Source organism: Pongo abelii, chromosome 5 (genome assembly GCF_028885655.2).
Source record: "Pongo abelii isolate AG06213 chromosome 5, NHGRI_mPonAbe1-v2.0_pri, whole genome shotgun sequence".
NCBI lineage: Eukaryota > Metazoa > Chordata > Mammalia > Primates > Hominidae > Pongo > Pongo abelii.
In genome coordinates, this window is record NC_071990.2 from 57,707,790 (window position 1) to 57,727,090 (window position 19,301).

The following is a 19,301-nucleotide window of genomic DNA, read 5'->3' on the forward strand; positions in this document are numbered from 1 at the left end:
GCCTACCAAAGTGCTGGGATTACAGGCGTGAGCCACCACTCCCGGCCAGTTTACTGAATTTTTGAATAGTGGAGCTTGAGAAAGTAGGTATCAAGGGAAGGTTGTATTAAACATTCGACTCCCCATAGCCTCCCTTTCTAATAGTTGAAGAATGGGAAATTGAGAGTTTGGGGCTCTAAGCCATTGTCTTTTCCATATGTCTCACCCTACTTATGCCTTACCTTATCAAGAGAAGCTTCTAGAGGGAGTTGTAGCATTCTATAAAAAACCAGGTAAAGTCAAAGCTGGACCTGGGGTCGGGGAGGGAACAAAATTTGATAGCATACTATATCTTGGCTAAAGTGCTCCAGGCAGTTTAAAATAATGCAGATTTATTAAACGGTAAAAATGAACATTAAAAGCCATTATGGGAAACAAGTGTACTAGAAATCTTAGCATGAGATTATTATTGCAGTGATTTATTTAAAGTTAGTTGTGAGTCTTATGGTAACCAAGGCAAGAAGTAAAAGTTGCTGGACTTAAAATTTTCAAACGAGAAGTTTACCAGTTTGGTAAGAAATGTCTAAATCTATTTTACCAGATATTTAGTACATATGAAATCTTGCACTAACTGTTGGTCACTATCTGAGGGAATTGCTGAGCATATGGGAACCACTTGATATTTACTGTATATGAAGAACATTACTTAATATTTCAGTAGAAAAGTGCAAAGTTCTGAATGTGTGTGTGTATGTGTTTAGCTTCACAAATGAAGCGACATAGTTGTTTCCCTAGAATGTAGATTTATCTAGTATTACCTCTTACCTCTTTTGCTGAGTAGGTTTGATCACTCTCCATGTGATCCAACAATTACACTACATGGACCTTTCTTCAGCTCCTTTGCTTGTGTAGTATGTTATAAAAAATTTGTGACTCAACAACAATATAGAGATCACCTTTTTGATAAGGTAAGAGCATGTCCTAAATTACAAGTATTATTTTTCTAGATAGGCATGGAGTTAAGTGGAGGTTTTTTCGTGCTGTTCTTAAACTTGCAATTACCAGTGATACACGTAAGTATCAAAACTGTAATTGTCCATTGAAAATAAAATGATTTGGGCCATTTAGTTATTATAGGCAGGTAAACTTCATACCTTACAGTCAGCAGTCCTAGAGATTATCATCAAATTCCTTTCACGGAGTTGCTCTATCAAATTAGATTACCTTGTTCAAGATGCTCTGAGTGAGTCACTTGATGAGAACCAGAACCCTGTTCTTAAGTCCACTATCTTTCACTGCTTGTTGAAATGTTGGAGCTATATAGTAAATGACAAGTTATTAATGCTAGTTTTCAAGGAATATAACTAGTATTTAAAAAGCTATGTTATATAATTCTAAGTAAGTGTTAAATCTTAAGAGACATGAGTTGATTCATGGATATGCACATCCGTGTAATACAGAACTCTAATGGGTTTTTACCATATTTGATAGTAGATAACTTTAATGACTTATTAACATTGCAGAAGTAATGTATGTTCATTATGGAAAATTTTAAAAATATTAACAAAAAGACAAGAAATCATCTTTAATCTCACAGAGATAAGGACTGGGATTAAGATTTTGATATATGTGTTTTTGGTATTTCTCCATATGTAGATAAATGTTTTTACATAAGATAAGGTATCTAAATTGTTTTGTGATTTAAAGCAGTGTGTTGCAAACATAAAAGCTTAAATATTCATCGAATCAGTGCATACATTTCTACATTTTAAATCAATGAATTGTTTTCTTCTGTATGAATATAGTATTAATTTAATAAATTTCCCATTGGATGTATTGTTTGTTTTCTATTATTAAAATCAATGCCATATTAAATATTCTGTTAACTAAAAACCTTTGAGAATATCCATATTTGGATATTTGAGTAAATATCAAATTGGATTTACTGAATAAATATTAGATTTTGAAATAGTAAAACATTTATTTAGTTAATGTTTTCAGAATTTGCTTCTATCTAGAGCTATACCTGGAAAGTAACATGGAGAATAGCTTGGATTCTGTGTAGGTTCACAGCAGATAATTAAAGCCTGCATTCTAAGTATATCTAATTTAATTCTGCAGTCCTCCCCATCTCTGTCCTGGAACTAGAGAACATTCCCAGAACAGATGTGCATCTTGAAGCAGATTTTATTTTACACTCACTCATTAGTTTTTGAGAGCCTGCGTCTTGTTCAACATTGACTAGGCACTGTAGTAGGGTAGTCTTGGGGATTCCTAACAAAAATAAATAGTAACATGATCATACAGACACAGGATTTTAAGCTTGATATTGGCAAGAAGAAACTATTATAGAACAGTGACATGATGAAAATAACACATTATTCTTTTAGAGTTAGAAGGACTTCTAATTCTAGAGCCCAGTTCCTTCCTTTTTTTCTAGAGACACTGAAGAGACTGAGTGGCATTAGAACGGCAGTATTGTTCAGAATGGATTCAAAGATGTGGACAAAGAGACCAGTTTAGATGACTTTTACAGTAATTTAGCTCTGAGATGAGAGAATTGTTTGACTTAGGTAATGGCATTCAGAATGAAGACCTTAAAGTGAAACCAAAAGACATATTGAAGAAAGAAATGATAGGGTTATCCATTTCCATGACAAATGGAAGATTTGGGGAAGGAAGGGAAAAAGGGTGAAAGAGAACTGCATTCCATACTTTAGTGTTTGCAGTAGGTTACTGATGTTCTGCATTTTTCAGAATTAGAGTTCTTTCAGGACATGTTTCCCTATTCCATGTACTTAGTGTTTTCTCTACTATAATGAGTATATATGTCTGTTTTCTTTAGTAAGTTTGAGTAGGTAGTTTAACTTTAAAATGAATTATTTCGCTTATTTTTTCCCCCAAATTTCATTAATTTGTTTTTTCTTTTTTCTCGGAATCACACATTCCATGCTGTTTTGCACTCCTTTTTGCCTTCTCTCTAGGAAGTAGATTTATGACCTTTAGCGTTCGGAAAAGCAGTATGGTAACATAGAAAGGGCAGAGGCTTTGGTATCAGACAGACCTGGGTTCCACTGTTACTTTTATTTGCTTCATATTCTTAACAGGTTACTGAATCTGTGAGTTTAGTTTCTTCATCCCTAAAATGGTATCGTTATGCTTATGTACGAGATTGTTAAGAGAAAATGTAATACTCTATTTCAGGCCTGACCTGTAACCTTCAATGATTGCTTATTCCTTGACATTTGTGTCACCACAAGGACTCTAAAGGAAACTAGTATGTATGGGGGGTTGTAATTGCCTCTTTTAAATCAACAAGAAGAGGTCACTAGAAGATTGTATAAGCCTCGCTGTTTTTTATAGGTATGAATTCTGTTTTGTAAAGATGGCAGTCCCCAATGAAAGAAAGTCAAATTATTCACAATTTGCATTGTTTTCCTTGCTTCCCTCTCCCGTTTTCTTTCATCTTCAATTTCTTCCCTCTAGACTAGGCCTTCTCAAACTTAAATGTACACACATATCCCTAGGAAATTTTGTTAAAATGCAGATTCTGACTCAAGATGTCTCAGGTGGAGCCTTAGATTCATATTTCTAACAAGCTTTTAGGTGATGCCATTGCTGTCGTTCCTTGAGTCATACTTTGAGTGGCAAGTTTCTAGTGGCTTTTGACACCTAAACCCATCCAATGGCTATTACATCACCAGTTAGCACCCTGCTTTTCTCCCTGTTGTGTGATAGTGGTGGTAGATATACTGTAAGCTCCTTTGTACCTCAGTGTCATTTGTGAGTCCATTGAAGCTACCACTGGTTATTCTGTTTCTAGGGCTACTGTATCATCTAAGGTGACTTTTCTCCTTTGCTAACCCATCTTCCCCATCCCTAGGCAACCACTAAGCTACTTTGTGTCTCCATGGATTTATCTATTGTGGCTATTTTATATAAAAGGAATCACACAATATGCAGCCTTTGTGACTAGATTGTTTCACTTGCTGTAATGTGTTTCAAGGCTTATTCATATCGTAGCATGTATCAGTACTTCATTTCTTTTCATTGCCAAATAATATTTCATTATAAGGACATATGCTGCATTGTATTTAACAGTTCATCAGTTGATGGACATTTGGGTTGTTTCTACTTTTTGGCTGTTACGAACAATGCTCCTATAAACCAACATCCAAGTTTTGTGTAAACATACGTTTTAATTCCTCTAATGAGTTAAATTGCTAGGTCATATGGTACCTTTTTAATTTTTTTGAAGAAGTGCCAAACTGCTGTCTAGTGCACTGTACCATTTTACTTTCCTGCCAGCAATGTTTGTGGGTTTCAGTTTTTAGCCATTCTAGTGGGTGTGAAATGGTATTTTGGTTCTGCCTTCTTTTTTTTTTTTTTTTTTTTTAAGACGGAGTCTCGCTGTCTTGCGCAGGCTGGAGTGCAGTGGTGCAGTTTTGGCTCACTGCAACCTCTGCCTCCCGGGTTCAAACAATTCTCCTGCCTCAGCCTCCTGGGTAGCTGGGATTACAGGCGCCTGCCACCACACCCGGCTAATTTTTTGTATTTTTAGTAGAGACGGCGTTTCACCATGTTGGCCAGGCTGGTCTCGAACTCCTGACCTTGTGATCTGTCCGCTTCAGCCTCCCAAAGTGCTAGGATTACAGGCATGAGCCATCATGCCCAGCCCTACCTTTTTTATTGTACAAATTTGTATGGTGTCTTTTAATGTAACCAGAAATATGGTAAAAAGGAATTGAGCACTTTAACTTATCAGATATCTTATTTCCCATTCCTTTTCCCAACTTGTAGAATGTATTTGCAGGTATGCCAAATACAATTTTATATATATATAAATTTTTTTTTTTTTTTTTTTGAGAGAGAGAGGTGGTCTCAAATTCCTGAGCAAAGCAGTCCTCCCACCTCAGCCTCCTAAAGTGCTGGGATTACAGGTGTGAGCCACTGCTCCTGGCCAAGTATGCCATATTTTTGTAATAAGTATATTCTAATAAAATTTTATGTAGAATCACATTTTGGTTCTGTTGAGCAAATCCTTTAAACAACTTTATGTGAGTTCATTTATAACTCACAATTAAACTAAAAATGATTTAATGAGTTTAGGGTTCTTCGAGTAGGAGAAATATGTATAAATTGGTGGTTACTAAATGCCTTTATTGCTCTTATCATTTAGAATCTTCAAATTGGAATGGAAATGTCCTCCTCGGTGTTATTTCTTCTGTGTGGCACTCATCAAATTAAAACAGGAGGGGAGTGTGGTGGGGAGGGAGTAGTGAAAGTAGCATATAATTAATAACCAAGATTGTAAAGCTGGGTTTAAATGAAGTTTGTCTTTTCTATGGAGGGGTACAACTTGGGAGGAGGGGTAAGTTGGTTGACTTATCAGAACTTCAATTTTCTCATTTCTAAATAATGAAAATGGTACCTCATGGGGTTATTATGAGGATTAAGTAGGTAAACATATTTAGAACCTCAATGTGGTTCCTGACATGTGCTCAGTATAAATAAAAATTTTTTATCTCTCTTCTGGTTGCATCTCATAAGCACTACACAAACTGTACTTGATGGTTCTAGTGTTAATGATAGTAAATATGAGGCACAATACAATGTTTGAGGCTATTACTCTAAAGACCATTAACAAGAAGTTAAATTATATTTATAACAAGCACACACAAATATACATACACTTATAAATACACACTTTTTAAAATTTCCTATTTTAAGGTAGAGGGGGCTCTTAACAAGGTTTAGAAACTTAGATGCTAGAAAAGACATACTTATTTGACTGTGTCAAATTCAAAAAGTGACCGTAGGCCGAGCACAGTGGCTTATGCCTGTAATCCCAGCACTTTGGGAGGCCAAGGCGAGAGAATTGCTAGAGTCCAGGAGTTGGAGACCAGCCTGGGCAACATGGAAAGACCTTGCCTTTACAAAAAATAAAAAAATTAGCCGGGTGTATTGGTGTATGCTTGTGGTCCCAGCTACGTGGGAGGCTGGGATAGGAGGATTGCTTGAGCCCAGGATGTCAAGGGTACTAGCGGGCCAGCCTGGGTGACAGAGTGAGCTCTTGTCTCAAAAATAAAGAAGACTATAAACAAAATAGATATTTGAAAAAATATTGCAAAATGGAAAATGAGGCAGAGAATTAATTTCAGTAACAAAGGACTGGTACAAATTGACCAGAAGGAGAAAAAACAAAACAATTGAGAAATAAAGCTAAATAATATGAATAAAAAATTCACATAAGAACACGTCTGGGTAGCCAAAAAATGTATGAATAAATGCTCAAACTCAGTTATAGATAGGAAATGCAAATTAAAGTAGCAATGAAGGCCAGGCATGGTGGCTCATGCCTGTAATCCTAGCACTTTGGAAGGCCAAGGCGGGTGGATCACTTGAACCCAGAAGTTTGAGACCAGCCTGGGCAACGTGGGGAAACCCTGTCTCTACCAAAAATGCAAAAATTTGCCTGACAAAAATGAAAAAAATCTGTCATATATATTACTGCCAGTCTCATTCAGTACTAGGGGATATGTGAATTGGTAGAGCCTTTTTGAAAACCAGTCGTACAGTGTCTTTTAATATTCAAATATATATACCCATTAGCCCTGTAGGGCCACTCTTGAGAATAAGAAAAAAGCACCTACCAGTAAGGATATATATTCAAGGATGTTTACAAGATCATTATTTCTAGTGGGAAAAAAAAAATCAAAACTTAAGAAAAAAACTGGAAATAAATGTTGACTGAGTTGAATAGATTCACACCATGGCATAGTTTGCAACCATTAAGAAGCATTAATTAGAGATATACCAGCTGATTTTTAGGGATTTCTTTTAGGTACTATGGAATGAGAAAACTAATAGGCAGAAGAGCCTATAAAATAATATTTGATAAAACAATGACATTCCCCCTTATTTCTGTGTGTCTTTGTAACTGAGTAAGCATGGATGAATTTGTGGAAGAAGAATAATGCAGGGTAGAGTGAATAAAGCAAAACATTAGGAAAAGTGTATGTGGTGTGATCGCATTTATGCATTTATATATTACACGTGAATGTGTATGTAAAAATGAAAACTATATAGAAAGCAAATGTTCTTCTATATTTGTTACTACAACAGATGGCCATAATTTGGTTTTGAGGAAAAAAAACTAAAAATTTGACATTTGGGACCTCGGTTATGATAACAGTTCCATAATTCACACTCAGGGAAGAACATCTTTCATGTTAAAAATTGATACAGGATATTGCAAATAAACAACAAATAGGACATTTTGCAAGTTTTTTCAAGAACTTGAGTATTTATTTTAGTTTTCCATAATACAGCTTTGTCTTATATTTTAGGAAGCCACAGATGATGGACATAACAACAACCTTCTTCCTCAGATTATTCAGTGCTTTGCATGTCCAAATTGCTTCCTTCTTTTTAGCAGCAAAGAGGAGTGTTCAAAGCATATGTCTGGAAAGAATCATTTCCATCAGAGTTTCAGACTGGGTGGTATGTTAATACTCTCTTCTGCTGAAAATTAAACTACTTTAATCTTTGCTGATTTATCATACTTCTCAGATCATTCTTGAGATTACATATCCTCATCTTAGTTCTAGAACTATGAAAGTAAAAGATTATCTCAATTCTTACTTAAAAACAAAGATTCTTAATATTTATTTTTACGTATGAGTAAGGCTTACTAACTTTGAAGAGTGAAGAAATCTTGGGAAGCAAATATTTATTCAGGATAATGTTATGTTATATCATGATATCTTGGAAGTTTTCTGTTTCTCGGCATTTAAGACTCAAATTTTAATTTGAGTATGAGTAAAGCATTCTTTGTATTTAAGGCTAGAAAGTGGCTTCCCTTAGATTTTTATTGCCAAAATAACTGTCTTCTTTTACTTACTCCAACTAATGTTGAGAAGGGCTGAAGGGAGGAAGGTTGGGTTACTCTGTACTCAAATAACTTTGCAAATTATAGTTTATTTTGTCTTTCAGATAACAAAGGAATTGCACATCCAATATCTTTTCCATCTTTTGCAAAGAAACTTTTGATCTCTCTGTGCAAAGATGTTCCATTTCAAGTTAAGTGTGTGGCCTGCCACCAGACACTGCGTTCCCACATGGAGCTCACTGCCCATTTCAGGTTTGTATTGGTCTGGAGCTGTAAAGGAATACGGATGAGCTGTTTGCCAGTGAGAAGATTCAACAAATACATTTTCTATTCCATGTTTCTCTCCTTTTAAAATGAGAATATACAGTTGCCTGGAAATTAACCAAATTTTACATAGTGAGAGAAGTTAGAGATGTGGAAAACGTGGATATATTGATATTGCTGCAAGTGTAAAGCAAGCTAACAGTTCTAAGCTTTGTGTATGTTTTTCTGTGTGTGTTCTGTAAGTATGAGTAGGAGAGGAAAGGGTTAAAGTTGAACCTTGGCTTTAAGTCAACCAGAATGGAAAGTATCATATACATTTGAAAGATTAAATCTCAATGAAAGGCCAAATTTATCAAGTAACCAAGAAAGAGTCCAGTATGATCTGTGATTGCCATAGTATCTGTGAGATTTATCTATATTGTTTAGTACATTGTTCCTTTTTATTGGTAAGTAGTATTGTGTGAATATAGCACAATTTGTTGATCCATTCCCGTGTTGATAGATATTTGGGTTGTTTACAATTTATAGCTTTTATGAATAAAGCTGCTTTGAATATTTTGTACAAGTCTTTTCATGGTCATATGTTTTCATTTCTCTTGGATGGACCTTGAAAAGTGGAATTGTTGGTTCAGAAGTAGGTTTATATTTATGAGAACCTACTAAATATCCAAAGTTGGTTGTATTAATTTACATTCCTACAGGTAAGGTATGAAAGTTCTAGTTACTCTTCACCCTTGCTAACATTTGATATTGCCACTCTTTTTCATTTTAGCTATTCTTGTGTCTCATTTTAGTTTATTATGTGCATTTTCTTGATAAACAATGATGTTGGGCACTTTTTCTTGTGTTTATGGGCTATTTGTTTATCTTTATGAAACCTTTGTTCAAGTCTTTTGCCAGTCTTCAAAATTGGATTGTTTGCCTTCTTAATAGTGAGTTGGGGTTCTTTATATATTCTAGATACGAATCTTTTGTCAGATTCGTATCTAGAATATAGGAATTTCTAGAATACACAAATATTTATGAGTATATTTTCCTAGCTGTGATTTTGCATATTCATATTTTTAATTATACCTTTTGATGAACAGAAGCTTTTCTTTGCATTAGGTGTATAATTTGTTATTTTCTTCTTTTATAGTTATGCTTTCTGTGTCGTGAGAAACCCTTGCCTCTTCTTGCTTAAAGAATGTATTTTATTTCCCTGAATTCAGCTTTGATATTTTTAAATATTTATGTTTATTTCTATAATCTATTTCAAATTTTTGTTGATTTTTACAACAACCGTTGTCTGGTTTCCCTGGCAATTCTCTGTTGTTTGCCCATTTTTTAGCTCATTGATTTCTGCTCTTTAAACTTTGAGTTTAATTTGCTTATCTTTGTCTAGCTCTTAAAAGGTAGAAGTTTAGATTGACTTTGGATCTTTGTTTTCAATATAAACATTAAAAAATATAAATTTCCCACTAAGCACTGCTTTACCTGCATGCCACAGATGTTGATAAGTTGTGTTTTCATTTTTATTCAGTTAAAAATATGTATCTCTTTTTTCCTCATTTAAACATAGAGCTACCATATAGTCCAGCAATTTCTATTTGTTGACAGCCAAGAGCAAAGTGAATGTATATCCACACAAATACTTGTATGTTTGTTTATAGCAGCATTATTCATAATAGTAAAAAAGTGGGAACATCCCAAATGTCTATCAGCTGACAAATGGATTTTTTTAAATGGACATATCCATACAAGGGAATATTATTTGGCCATGAAAAGGATTGAAATCCTGATTACATGTTACAACCTCAAAGAACTTTGAAAACATTATGCTAAATGAAATAAGCTAGTCACAAAAAGTCCATTTATATGATTCCATTCACATGAAATTCCAGAATAGGGAAATCTGTAGACACAGAAAGTAGTTGCTTAGGGTTCAGTGGTTGCTTGGAGTTGGGGAGCATGGCAAAAAGGGAGGTGGGGAGGTGATAGCTAAAGGGCACGGGTTTTCTTTTTGACATAACACAGTGTTCTAAAATTAACTATTGATGGTTGCACATATCTTTATGTGAAAAATAGTTGAAATTATATATCCTAAATGGATGAATTATATGGTATGTGAATTATATCCTTTTTTTTTTTTTTTTTTTTTAAAGATAGGGTCTCTGTCTGTCACCTAGGCTGGAGTGCAATGGTGCAATCTCGGCTCACTGCAACCTCCACCTCCCAAGTTCAAGCGATTCTTGTGCCTCAGCCTCCCAAGTACCTGGGACTATAGGTGTGTGCCACCATGCCTGGCTGAGTTTTGTATTTTTTGTAGAGACGGGGTTTCACCATGTTGGCCAGGATGGTCTTGAACTCCTGACCTCAAGTGATCTGCCCGCCTCAGCCTCCCAAAGTGCTGGGATTACAGGCATGCACCACCGCGCCTAGCCATGAATTATATCTCAATAAAGCTGTTTAAAAATGTTTTGGAAAAATGTTATCTTTGCCCTTTTGATTTATTCTTTGACCTATAGGTTTATTAGAAATGTGTTGCTTGGCTGGGCGTGGTGGCTCACACCTGTAATCCTAACACTTTGGGAGGCTTAGGCAGGCGGATTGCCTGAGCTCAGGAGTTTGAGACCAGCCTGGCTAACATGGCGAAACCCCATCTCTACTAAAAATACAAAAAAGTTAACCAGGTGTGGTGAGCGCCTGTAATCCCAGCTACTTGGTGGCTGAGGCAAGAGAATCGCTTGAACCTGGGAGGCAGAGGTTGCAGTGATCCAAGATTGTGCCACTGCATTCCAGCCTGGGCGACAGAAAGATTTTCTGTCTCCAAACACACAAAAAAGATAGGTGTTGCTTAACTTCTAAAGGTTTATAGATGTTACATTTAGGTATTTAATTTATAAACATTTAGGGATTTTTATTATTTCTTGTTTCCAATTTAATTCCACAATAATTAGAGAACATATTTTGTACAGTTTTTTTCTTTTGAAATATATTAAATGTATAAAATGGTAGCAGGTCTGTTCTCTCTGGAGTTTAGTAGTGACACAGTTGTTCTATTTTTTTTATTTTCCTAGGGAAGTTGATTTATTTTGAGTTAATTTGTGGAATAGTATGTGGTTTTATTGAGCCTAGTTCTTCAGTGCAAAAGCAACTATGGGCATGACATTTGTCTGAAATAAAATTAATCAGTTCTTTATTTTTATTTCTTATAGATTCAGGGGGTGCGAGTGCAGTTTTGTTACATGGGTATATTGTGAAGCTCAGATATCTGGGCTTTTAACGTACCTATCATCCAAATAGTGAACATTGTACCCAGTAGGTTATATTTCAACTCTCACCCATTTCCCAACCTCCCACCTTTTGGAATTTTCAATGTCTATTTATTATTCCACTCTATATGTCCACGTGTACCCATTGTTTAGCTCACACTTAGAACTGAAAATTTGCAGTATTTGACATTGAGTTATTTCACTTAGGATAATGGCCTCCAGTTCCATACATGTTGCTTTGAAAGGCATGATTTCATTCTTTTTTATGACTCAGTAGTATTCCCATGGTATATATACCATATTTTCTTTATTCAGTAATCCATTTCCATTCATTATTGCTATTGTCAATAGTGCTGCGGTAAATGTACAAGTGTAGGTGTCTTTTTGATATAATGCTTGCTTTTTCTTAAGGTAGATACCAGTAGTGGGACTGCTGGATCAAAGGGAGTTCTATTTTTAGTTTTTTAAGAAATCTCCATATTGTTTTCCATAGAGGTTGTACTAATTTACATTCCCATCAACAGTGTATAAGTGTTCCCTTTTCTCTGTATCCTTGCCAACATCAGTTGTTTTTTGATTTTTTAATAACAGCCATTTTGACTGGTGTAAGATGGTATCGCATTGTTTTAATTTGAAGTTCTCTGATGATTAGTAATGTTGAGTATTTATGGGCCAGTTGTATGTCTTCTTTTGAAAAATGTCTGTTCATGTCCTTTGCCCACTTCTTAATGGGATTATTTGTGGGTTTTTTTTCTTGTTAAGTTCCTAGTAGATTCTGAATATTAGTCCTTTGTCAGATGCATAGTTTGCAGATATTTTCTCCCATTCTGTAAGTTGTCTGTTTATTCTCTTGATTATTTCTTTTGCTATGCTTAAGCTTTTAAGTCCCATTTGTCTATTTTAGGGCTTTGTTGCATTTGCTTTTGAGGACTTAGTCATAAATTTTTTGCCTAGGCCATTGTCCGGAAGGGGTTTTCCTAGGTTTTCTTCTAGAATTTTTATAGTTTCAGGTCTTAGCCTTTAATCCATCTTGAGTTATTGTTTGTATATGATGAAAGATATGGGTTCAGTTTTATTCTTCTGCATATGGCTGTCCAGTTTTATCAGCAGCATTTATTAAATAGGGTGTCCTTTCCCCAGTGTATATTTTTGTCAATTTCATCAAAGATCAGTAGTTTGTAGGTATGTGGCATTATTGCTGGGTTCTCTATTCTGTTCCATTGATCTGTGTGTCTATTTTTATACCAGTACATGTTGTTTTGGTTACCATAGCCTTATAGTATCAACATTAATCAGTTATTAAAGAATAGGAACTGGGTTGTCTAGAATCTTAACCATAGTGTTCTTTCATATAGTTTAATTACCATGGAGAGTCTAATAATTTGCCTGTTCAATAAGGTCCTCTGTCAGTGCTTTTCATACAGATGTTAGTTTTCTAAAATTTGCCTGAATTTAAAAAATTTTGAATCTAGTTTTAGCCTTTTGTATTTTAACTAGAAATAGATAAAGTGCAGATAATGCTCAAGTATTTTGAGATGATAGAACATCATTATGTCATTTGCATCTTTATTGAAAAGTATCTTTTAGTGCTTATTTATACATTGGTTATTTTATAATTCCTGCAATAAAATGCAGCAATGGTATATTTAGAAAATACTTCTGAAAGAGTTTCTATTTCTTTTTATCTAATTTAGAGTTCGTTGTCGAAATGCTGGACCTGTAGCTGTAGCTGAGAAGAGCATTACCCAGGTTGCAGAGAAATTCATATTAAGAGGTTATTGTCCAGATTGCAATCAAGTCTTTGTGGATGAAACCAGCACCCAAAATCATAAGCAGAATTCAGGACACAAAGTCCGAGTGATTAACTCAGTGGAAGAATCAGTCTTACTCTATTGCCACAGCAGCGAAGGGAACAAGGATCCTTCTTCTGACTTGCATTTATTGTTGGATCAATCAAAATTTTCATCACTTAAAAGAACCATGTCTATGAAAGAATCTAGCTCACTGGAGTGCATTGCCATTCCAAAAAAGAAGATGAATTTAAAAGATAAAAGCCTTGAAGGTGTTGCTTGTGTCCAGAAAGAAAAATCAGTAGTTAAAACTTGGTTCTGTGAATGCAATCAGCGATTCCCAAGTGAAGATGCAGTAGAAAAGCATGTTTTCTCAGCAAACACAATGGGTTATAAGTGTGTGGTCTGTGGAAAGGTATGTGATGATTCAGGGGTCATTCGTTTACACATGAGCCGGATTCACGGAGGGGCACATTTAAATAACTTTCTTTTCTGGTGTCGGACATGCAAAAAGGAGTTAACAAGGAAAGATACTATCATGGCACATGTGACTGAATTTCATAATGGACACAGATATTTTTATGAGATGGATGAGGTAGAAGGGGAAACTTTGCCATCATCCTCTACAACATTGGGTAATTTGACTGCTAACAAGCCTTCATCAGCTATTACTATTATTGATCATTCCCCGGCAAATAGTTCTCCAAGGGGTAAATGGCAATGCCGGATTTGTGAAGATATGTTTGATTCCCAGGAATATGTAAAACAGCACTGCATGTCTTTGGCAAGCCACAAATTTCATAGATACAGCTGTGCTCACTGCAGAAAGCCTTTTCATAAGATAGAAACATTGTACCGACATTGCCAAGATGAGCATGACAATGAGATAAAGATTAAATACTTCTGTGGGCTTTGTGATCTTATCTTTAATGTGGAAGAAGCATTTTTGAGTCATTATGAGGAGCACCACAGCATAGATTATGTATTTGTGTCAGAAAAAACTGAAACTTCAATTAAAACTGAAGATGATTTTCCAGTAATAGAGACCAGTAACCAGTTAACTTGTGGTTGCCGTGAGAGTTACATCTGTAAAGTCAACAGAAAAGAAGATTATAGCAGATGTCTCCAAATCATGCTGGATAAAGGAAAACTATGGTTTCGCTGCAGTTTATGTTCAGCAACAGCACAGAATTTAACCGACATGAACACTCATATCCATCAAGTGCACAAAGAAAAGAGTGATGAGGAGGAGCAGCAGTATGTAATCAAGTGTGGCACCTGCACCAAAGCATTTCATGATCCTGAGAGTGCACAGCAGCATTTCCATAGAAAACATTGCTTCTTACAGAAACTCAGTGTGGCTCATTTTGGATGTGAAAAATCAAACCTGTACAAGTTTACTGCCAGTGCCTCACATACAGAGAGAAAACTGAAACAGGCAATAAACTATTCAAAAAATTTAGACATGGAGAAAGGAGTTGAGAATGACCTAAGCTATCAGAATATAGGTATGGCTTTATAGCTCTGTGCAAATTTCATATACTAATATTGAAACTTACAATGTACCCACCTCGATTCAATTTTGAAGCAAGAAACAGGGTAACTTCTTGATGATATGTTAATTACTACGGTATATACATTTTAGGGGTTTGTATTCCTACTACTACATTTATCCACTTTCTAAACTTACGGGGACAGAGTATATGTTGGCTTTAAATAATACATATTTTAGATATTTTATTTTACAAAAGGTGTGGAGATTTTGAAGATGAAGGAAGTTGATAGATTTTCTGAAAGTTAGATTTCAAAGTTATCCTAGTATTAATATTGTTTAGATTTTTCTTGTAATATTTGGGTTAACTAAAAAGATAAATCACATGAATTCTTTTTGTTTCTATTTGGCCATATTCTTTAGTGGGAGACATTTTAAAGGTCATTTCAGCATTTGTATATTTTTGTTATGATTAACTTGGAAGAAAAGCTTTAACATACAATTAAAATAGCAATTAGAAGTAGAGTTAAAGTGGTAGCAGGAAACCAGGGGGAAAATTGAAATATGAATTCCTTGTTTGTACTTACTCCAGACTTTCTTTCTTCCATATGATAGGATTAAGTAAGTCTAGGCAGGTGTTATGTTTTTATTTTGTTTAGAAGTATAATTTGTTTTGTTTAGAGTATAATTTTAAGTGTATATTCTTTTATTTTTAAAATTTTTTTGAGATGGGATTTTACTATGTTGCCCAGGCTGGTTTCGAACTCCTGGCCTCAAGCAATCCTCCCATTTTAGCCTCCCCAAGTGTTGGGATTACAGGTGTGAGCCACCACACCTGACTTAAGTCTATATTCTTTTAAATAAATACTAATTCTTGGTGAGTTATACAATGTAGCATATTTGGGTACAGTGAGAATATGTGAAAATTTTGGCCAGTAATGTATTTTTATGAACTATTGAATTTTTACAGTCTTGCTCTATACCATATGTAGATCTCAACATCACCTTTAGTCATGGCATGTTTTCAGTGATAAAGAATTAAATCATGAGCTACCTAGTCAACTCTAAACAGTGAAACACTGGTTACACCATTTTATGTTCTCTTAGGCCTTTCTTTTGTGCTTCTGTTTACTTTTTTTTTGGAATTTGTGTTAGTCTATGTTTGATAGCAAATGCAATATCTAAATCTAGAATTACTGAGAAGTTAGAGAAAAGACGTAAGGTGGCTTGGAAATGGAAGGGAATGGCAGTAGTATATTTGAAGGAACTATTAGAATAGAAACTATTCATTTTTTAAATAATATAACATTTTAAAGTTTGCATTGTTACCACAGGAAACTTTAAGGCCTTGTCAAAGTGGAAAAGTATGAAACAAGATAAAGGGGAGGGAGAATGAGAGTTGGGGCATGGGGGAAGATGAAAGAAGAATCTGAGAGAACCAAGAAGATGTGTTTATAGGGGGAGGTGTCACTGTACCACTGGCACCTATTTCTAGCACTGCTTTATGGCAGCAGGATGCCAGGTTATCTTATTTCTGCTCTCTAGGGTGTTTAATCATAGAACTAGAGGGCTACTAATAAATCAGTCCAGACTGGGAAAAGAACCAAATTCTGGTGGTGAAAATGTTCTTAATAGGTAACCTTGGAATTTTATATGGGTGTATTAGTTTTTGCTTATTTAACCTTAAAACTTGGTTTTCTAGTTCTTCTAGTACATTGATGTTTTTAAAAAATTCCTTGTATAAATGACTTTTTAACAACCTTTGGAGTTGATGGAAGAAAATATTTGCAAGAAGGATATATAATCAAAATTTGTGAAATGTTCAGATTATTTTTATCTGATTTAAGTGTAAATGGTGTCATGTACAGATTTGGATTTCACAAAAAGGTTAGATAGAAATGAGTAACATTCAAGGTTAGTATTTTTGCATATTAGCCTTCTAATATTTTTTGGACTTGAAATCAGAATGATTTTAGCAAATTCTTACTGAACTCATGTTGATATTTCTCTCTTCCCAGAGGAAGAAATTGTTGAGCTTCCAGATTTGGATTACCTGCGAACCATGACTCATATAGTCTTTGTAGATTTTGATAACTGGTCAAACTTTTTTGGTCATCTACCAGGGCATCTAAACCAAGGAACATTTATTTGGGGCTTTCAAGGTACGGTTAATAAGAAAAACAAAAGAAAACCGTTTTTCCCACCTCTTAGAATATAGTTCAGTTTAAAAGGCTCCTCTTAAACCTTCCTAGATAGAACATAGGAACATAATTGGAATATTGTTCTTTTGTATTATAGTTACTCTGCTAGAATCGTTTTCTTTACATGCCTCTGTGGTAAATGTTAGCTCTATCTGGTGACTCAAAGTTTATGGATCTTTTGGCCGGGCGCGGTGGCTCACGTCTGTAATCCCAGCACTTTGGAAGGCTGAGGCGGATGGATCACGAGGTCAGAAGATCGAGACCATCCTGGCTAACATGGTGAAACCCCGTCTCTACTAAAAAGAAAAAAAAAAAAAAACAAAAAATTAGCTGGGTGTGGTGGCGGGCGCCTGTAGTCCCAGCTCCTTGGGAGGCTGAGGCAGGAGAATGGTGTGAACCCAGGAGGCGAAGCTTGCAGTGAGCTGAGATCGCGCCACTGCACTCCAGCCTGGGCAACAGAGCGAGACTCCGTCTAAAAAAAAAAAAAAAAAAGTTTATGATCTTTTGATACAGATTGAAAAAGGCTTTATTCAACACCTAAAATGTGTCAGGTGCTATGGCTTTGTACTAACATGGTTACTGATTATTATGGTTTTATCCCTTTTAAAATACAAAGAAGAAGATGTTTTGTTTTTGTTTTTGTTTTTTTCCCTCAAAGTTTTAAAACTAATAAATAGCAGAATTATTTGGCCTCTCAGCTATAGGACTAATGTTATTTTCAACATGCCATAACTGCCTCTTTGGTTCATCCTTGCTGTTCTTAAGTGTTCAGCTCCATCTAAAGCTCTTTACAAATTGTTGACCAAACCTGGGGGAGAGATTTATTTGGTTTACAGAGCATCTGCTATTGTTTGTGTTTGATAGGAAATAGCATGTAAAGAGAAAGATTGGGATTAAAGATAGAAACATACTGACCTGAATAAGTTAGCCAGAATAATTGCTTTAGTAAGTTGAGCTTTGGTATTGCCCATCATTTCTGCATTGAATGGTGGTGACATCTGTAAAAACCACTCATGCTTACACTTACAGAATAATGCCATTCAAATAATTTTTACACACATTACTTTTGATTTTGCTTAATATCCATGGGAGTTTTAAGATGAGTTGACAGATTCAGGGAAGTTGGTCCACTTTCTCGAGACTGTAAAGCAACAAGATGTTGATGCTTATGCTAAGATGGAGTTCTTCCACATTCTGATCTAGTACTTTGCCTCTAGAAAAGTTTTTTTCTAGTATGTGTTTTTTCTTGATAAAATTTGTGGCCTTTCTCTCCTGTTTGATTATCATTTTTGCCTTTTCTAAAATTAATAGGAGGAAACACCAATTGGAAGCCTCCGCTCAACTGTAAGATTTATAATTACCTGAACAGGATTGGATGCTTCTTCCTTCATCCTCGCTGTAGTAAAAGAAAAGATGCTGCTGATTTTGCCATATGTATGCATGTGAGTCATTGTTTTATTCAAAATCTAATGTGAATCTCAGACCCACTTGCATTTTTTTTCCCACTTGAATTGTAATGAGAGTTATAGATCATTCTTCAGTACTTCAGGTTCTACCTATGACTATTATGAAGGCAGGACCCCATAGCATATTTTTATTGCTTTATCCTCAACTTCTAGCAAACCTTCAGCTATCCATAGTAGACCCTCAACTATTTGTGGGATAAATGGTCAAGAGCTGATACTGTTTTTTGGTTTTGTTTTTGAGACAGTCTCGCTCTGTCACCCAGGCTGGAGTGCAGTGGTGCAGTCTCGGCTCACTGCAACCTCAGCCCCCTGGGCTGAAACGGTTCTCGTGCCTCAGCCTCCCAAGTAGCTGGGACTACAGGAGCATACCACCATGCCCAGCCAATACTTGTATTTTTAGTAGAGACGGGGTTTCTCCATGTTAGCCAGGCTGGTCTCGAACTCCTGGCCTCAAGTGATCTGCCCGCCTAGGCCTCCCAAAGTGCTGGGATTACAGGTGTGAGCCACTGCACCCTGCTGATGATACTGTATTTGATATATATTAAGACACTTTCATATTTTAATATCTCTAAAATTAAGAGGTACCTTAACAATCACTGTTGGCCTAGATAGAATTTGCATTTGCTTCTGTCTCTGCTGGGTACCTAGAGAAACTGCCAAACTGAGACCCACTTTAAATTTTCTGCTTGAGGACTTACATGTCACACTGATAATGTGAATTTACTCTGCAAACTTGTTGACTACAGCTTATGGTTTAAACAACAAAAGATTTCTTTTTCCCTCTATCTAGTGCCAAGATTGAATCATGCAAATTGCCTTGCTTACGTTTTCTCTATGGCAGATTTATTTCTTATTTACCCTTATATTGAGCGTATAGCCCTTTGGCATTCCAACCTTATGTGAGGTCTGTTGGACTTCCATTTTGGCTTTTTCTTTTCATGGCACATAAAATAGCTTATATAAT

At 35.5% G+C, this 19,301-nt stretch overlaps 1 protein-coding gene across 7 annotated transcripts in view; it reads left to right on the forward strand.

The window, feature by feature from the left end:
• The window catches only part of ZNF451 (zinc finger protein 451), a 79,711-nt gene that overhangs the window by 43,774 nt on the left and 16,636 nt on the right, over window positions 1–19,301 (forward strand). For all 7 annotated transcript variants that reach the window (XM_054556769.2, XM_063724626.1, NM_001132134.1 and 4 more), the window contains 6 exon segments: window positions 821–947; window positions 7,329–7,482; window positions 7,975–8,122; window positions 13,083–14,686; window positions 16,689–16,832; window positions 18,183–18,313. In XM_054556769.2, coding sequence (XP_054412744.1) covers window positions 821–947; window positions 7,329–7,482; window positions 7,975–8,122; window positions 13,083–14,686; window positions 16,689–16,832; window positions 18,183–18,313 — 2,308 coding nt within the window.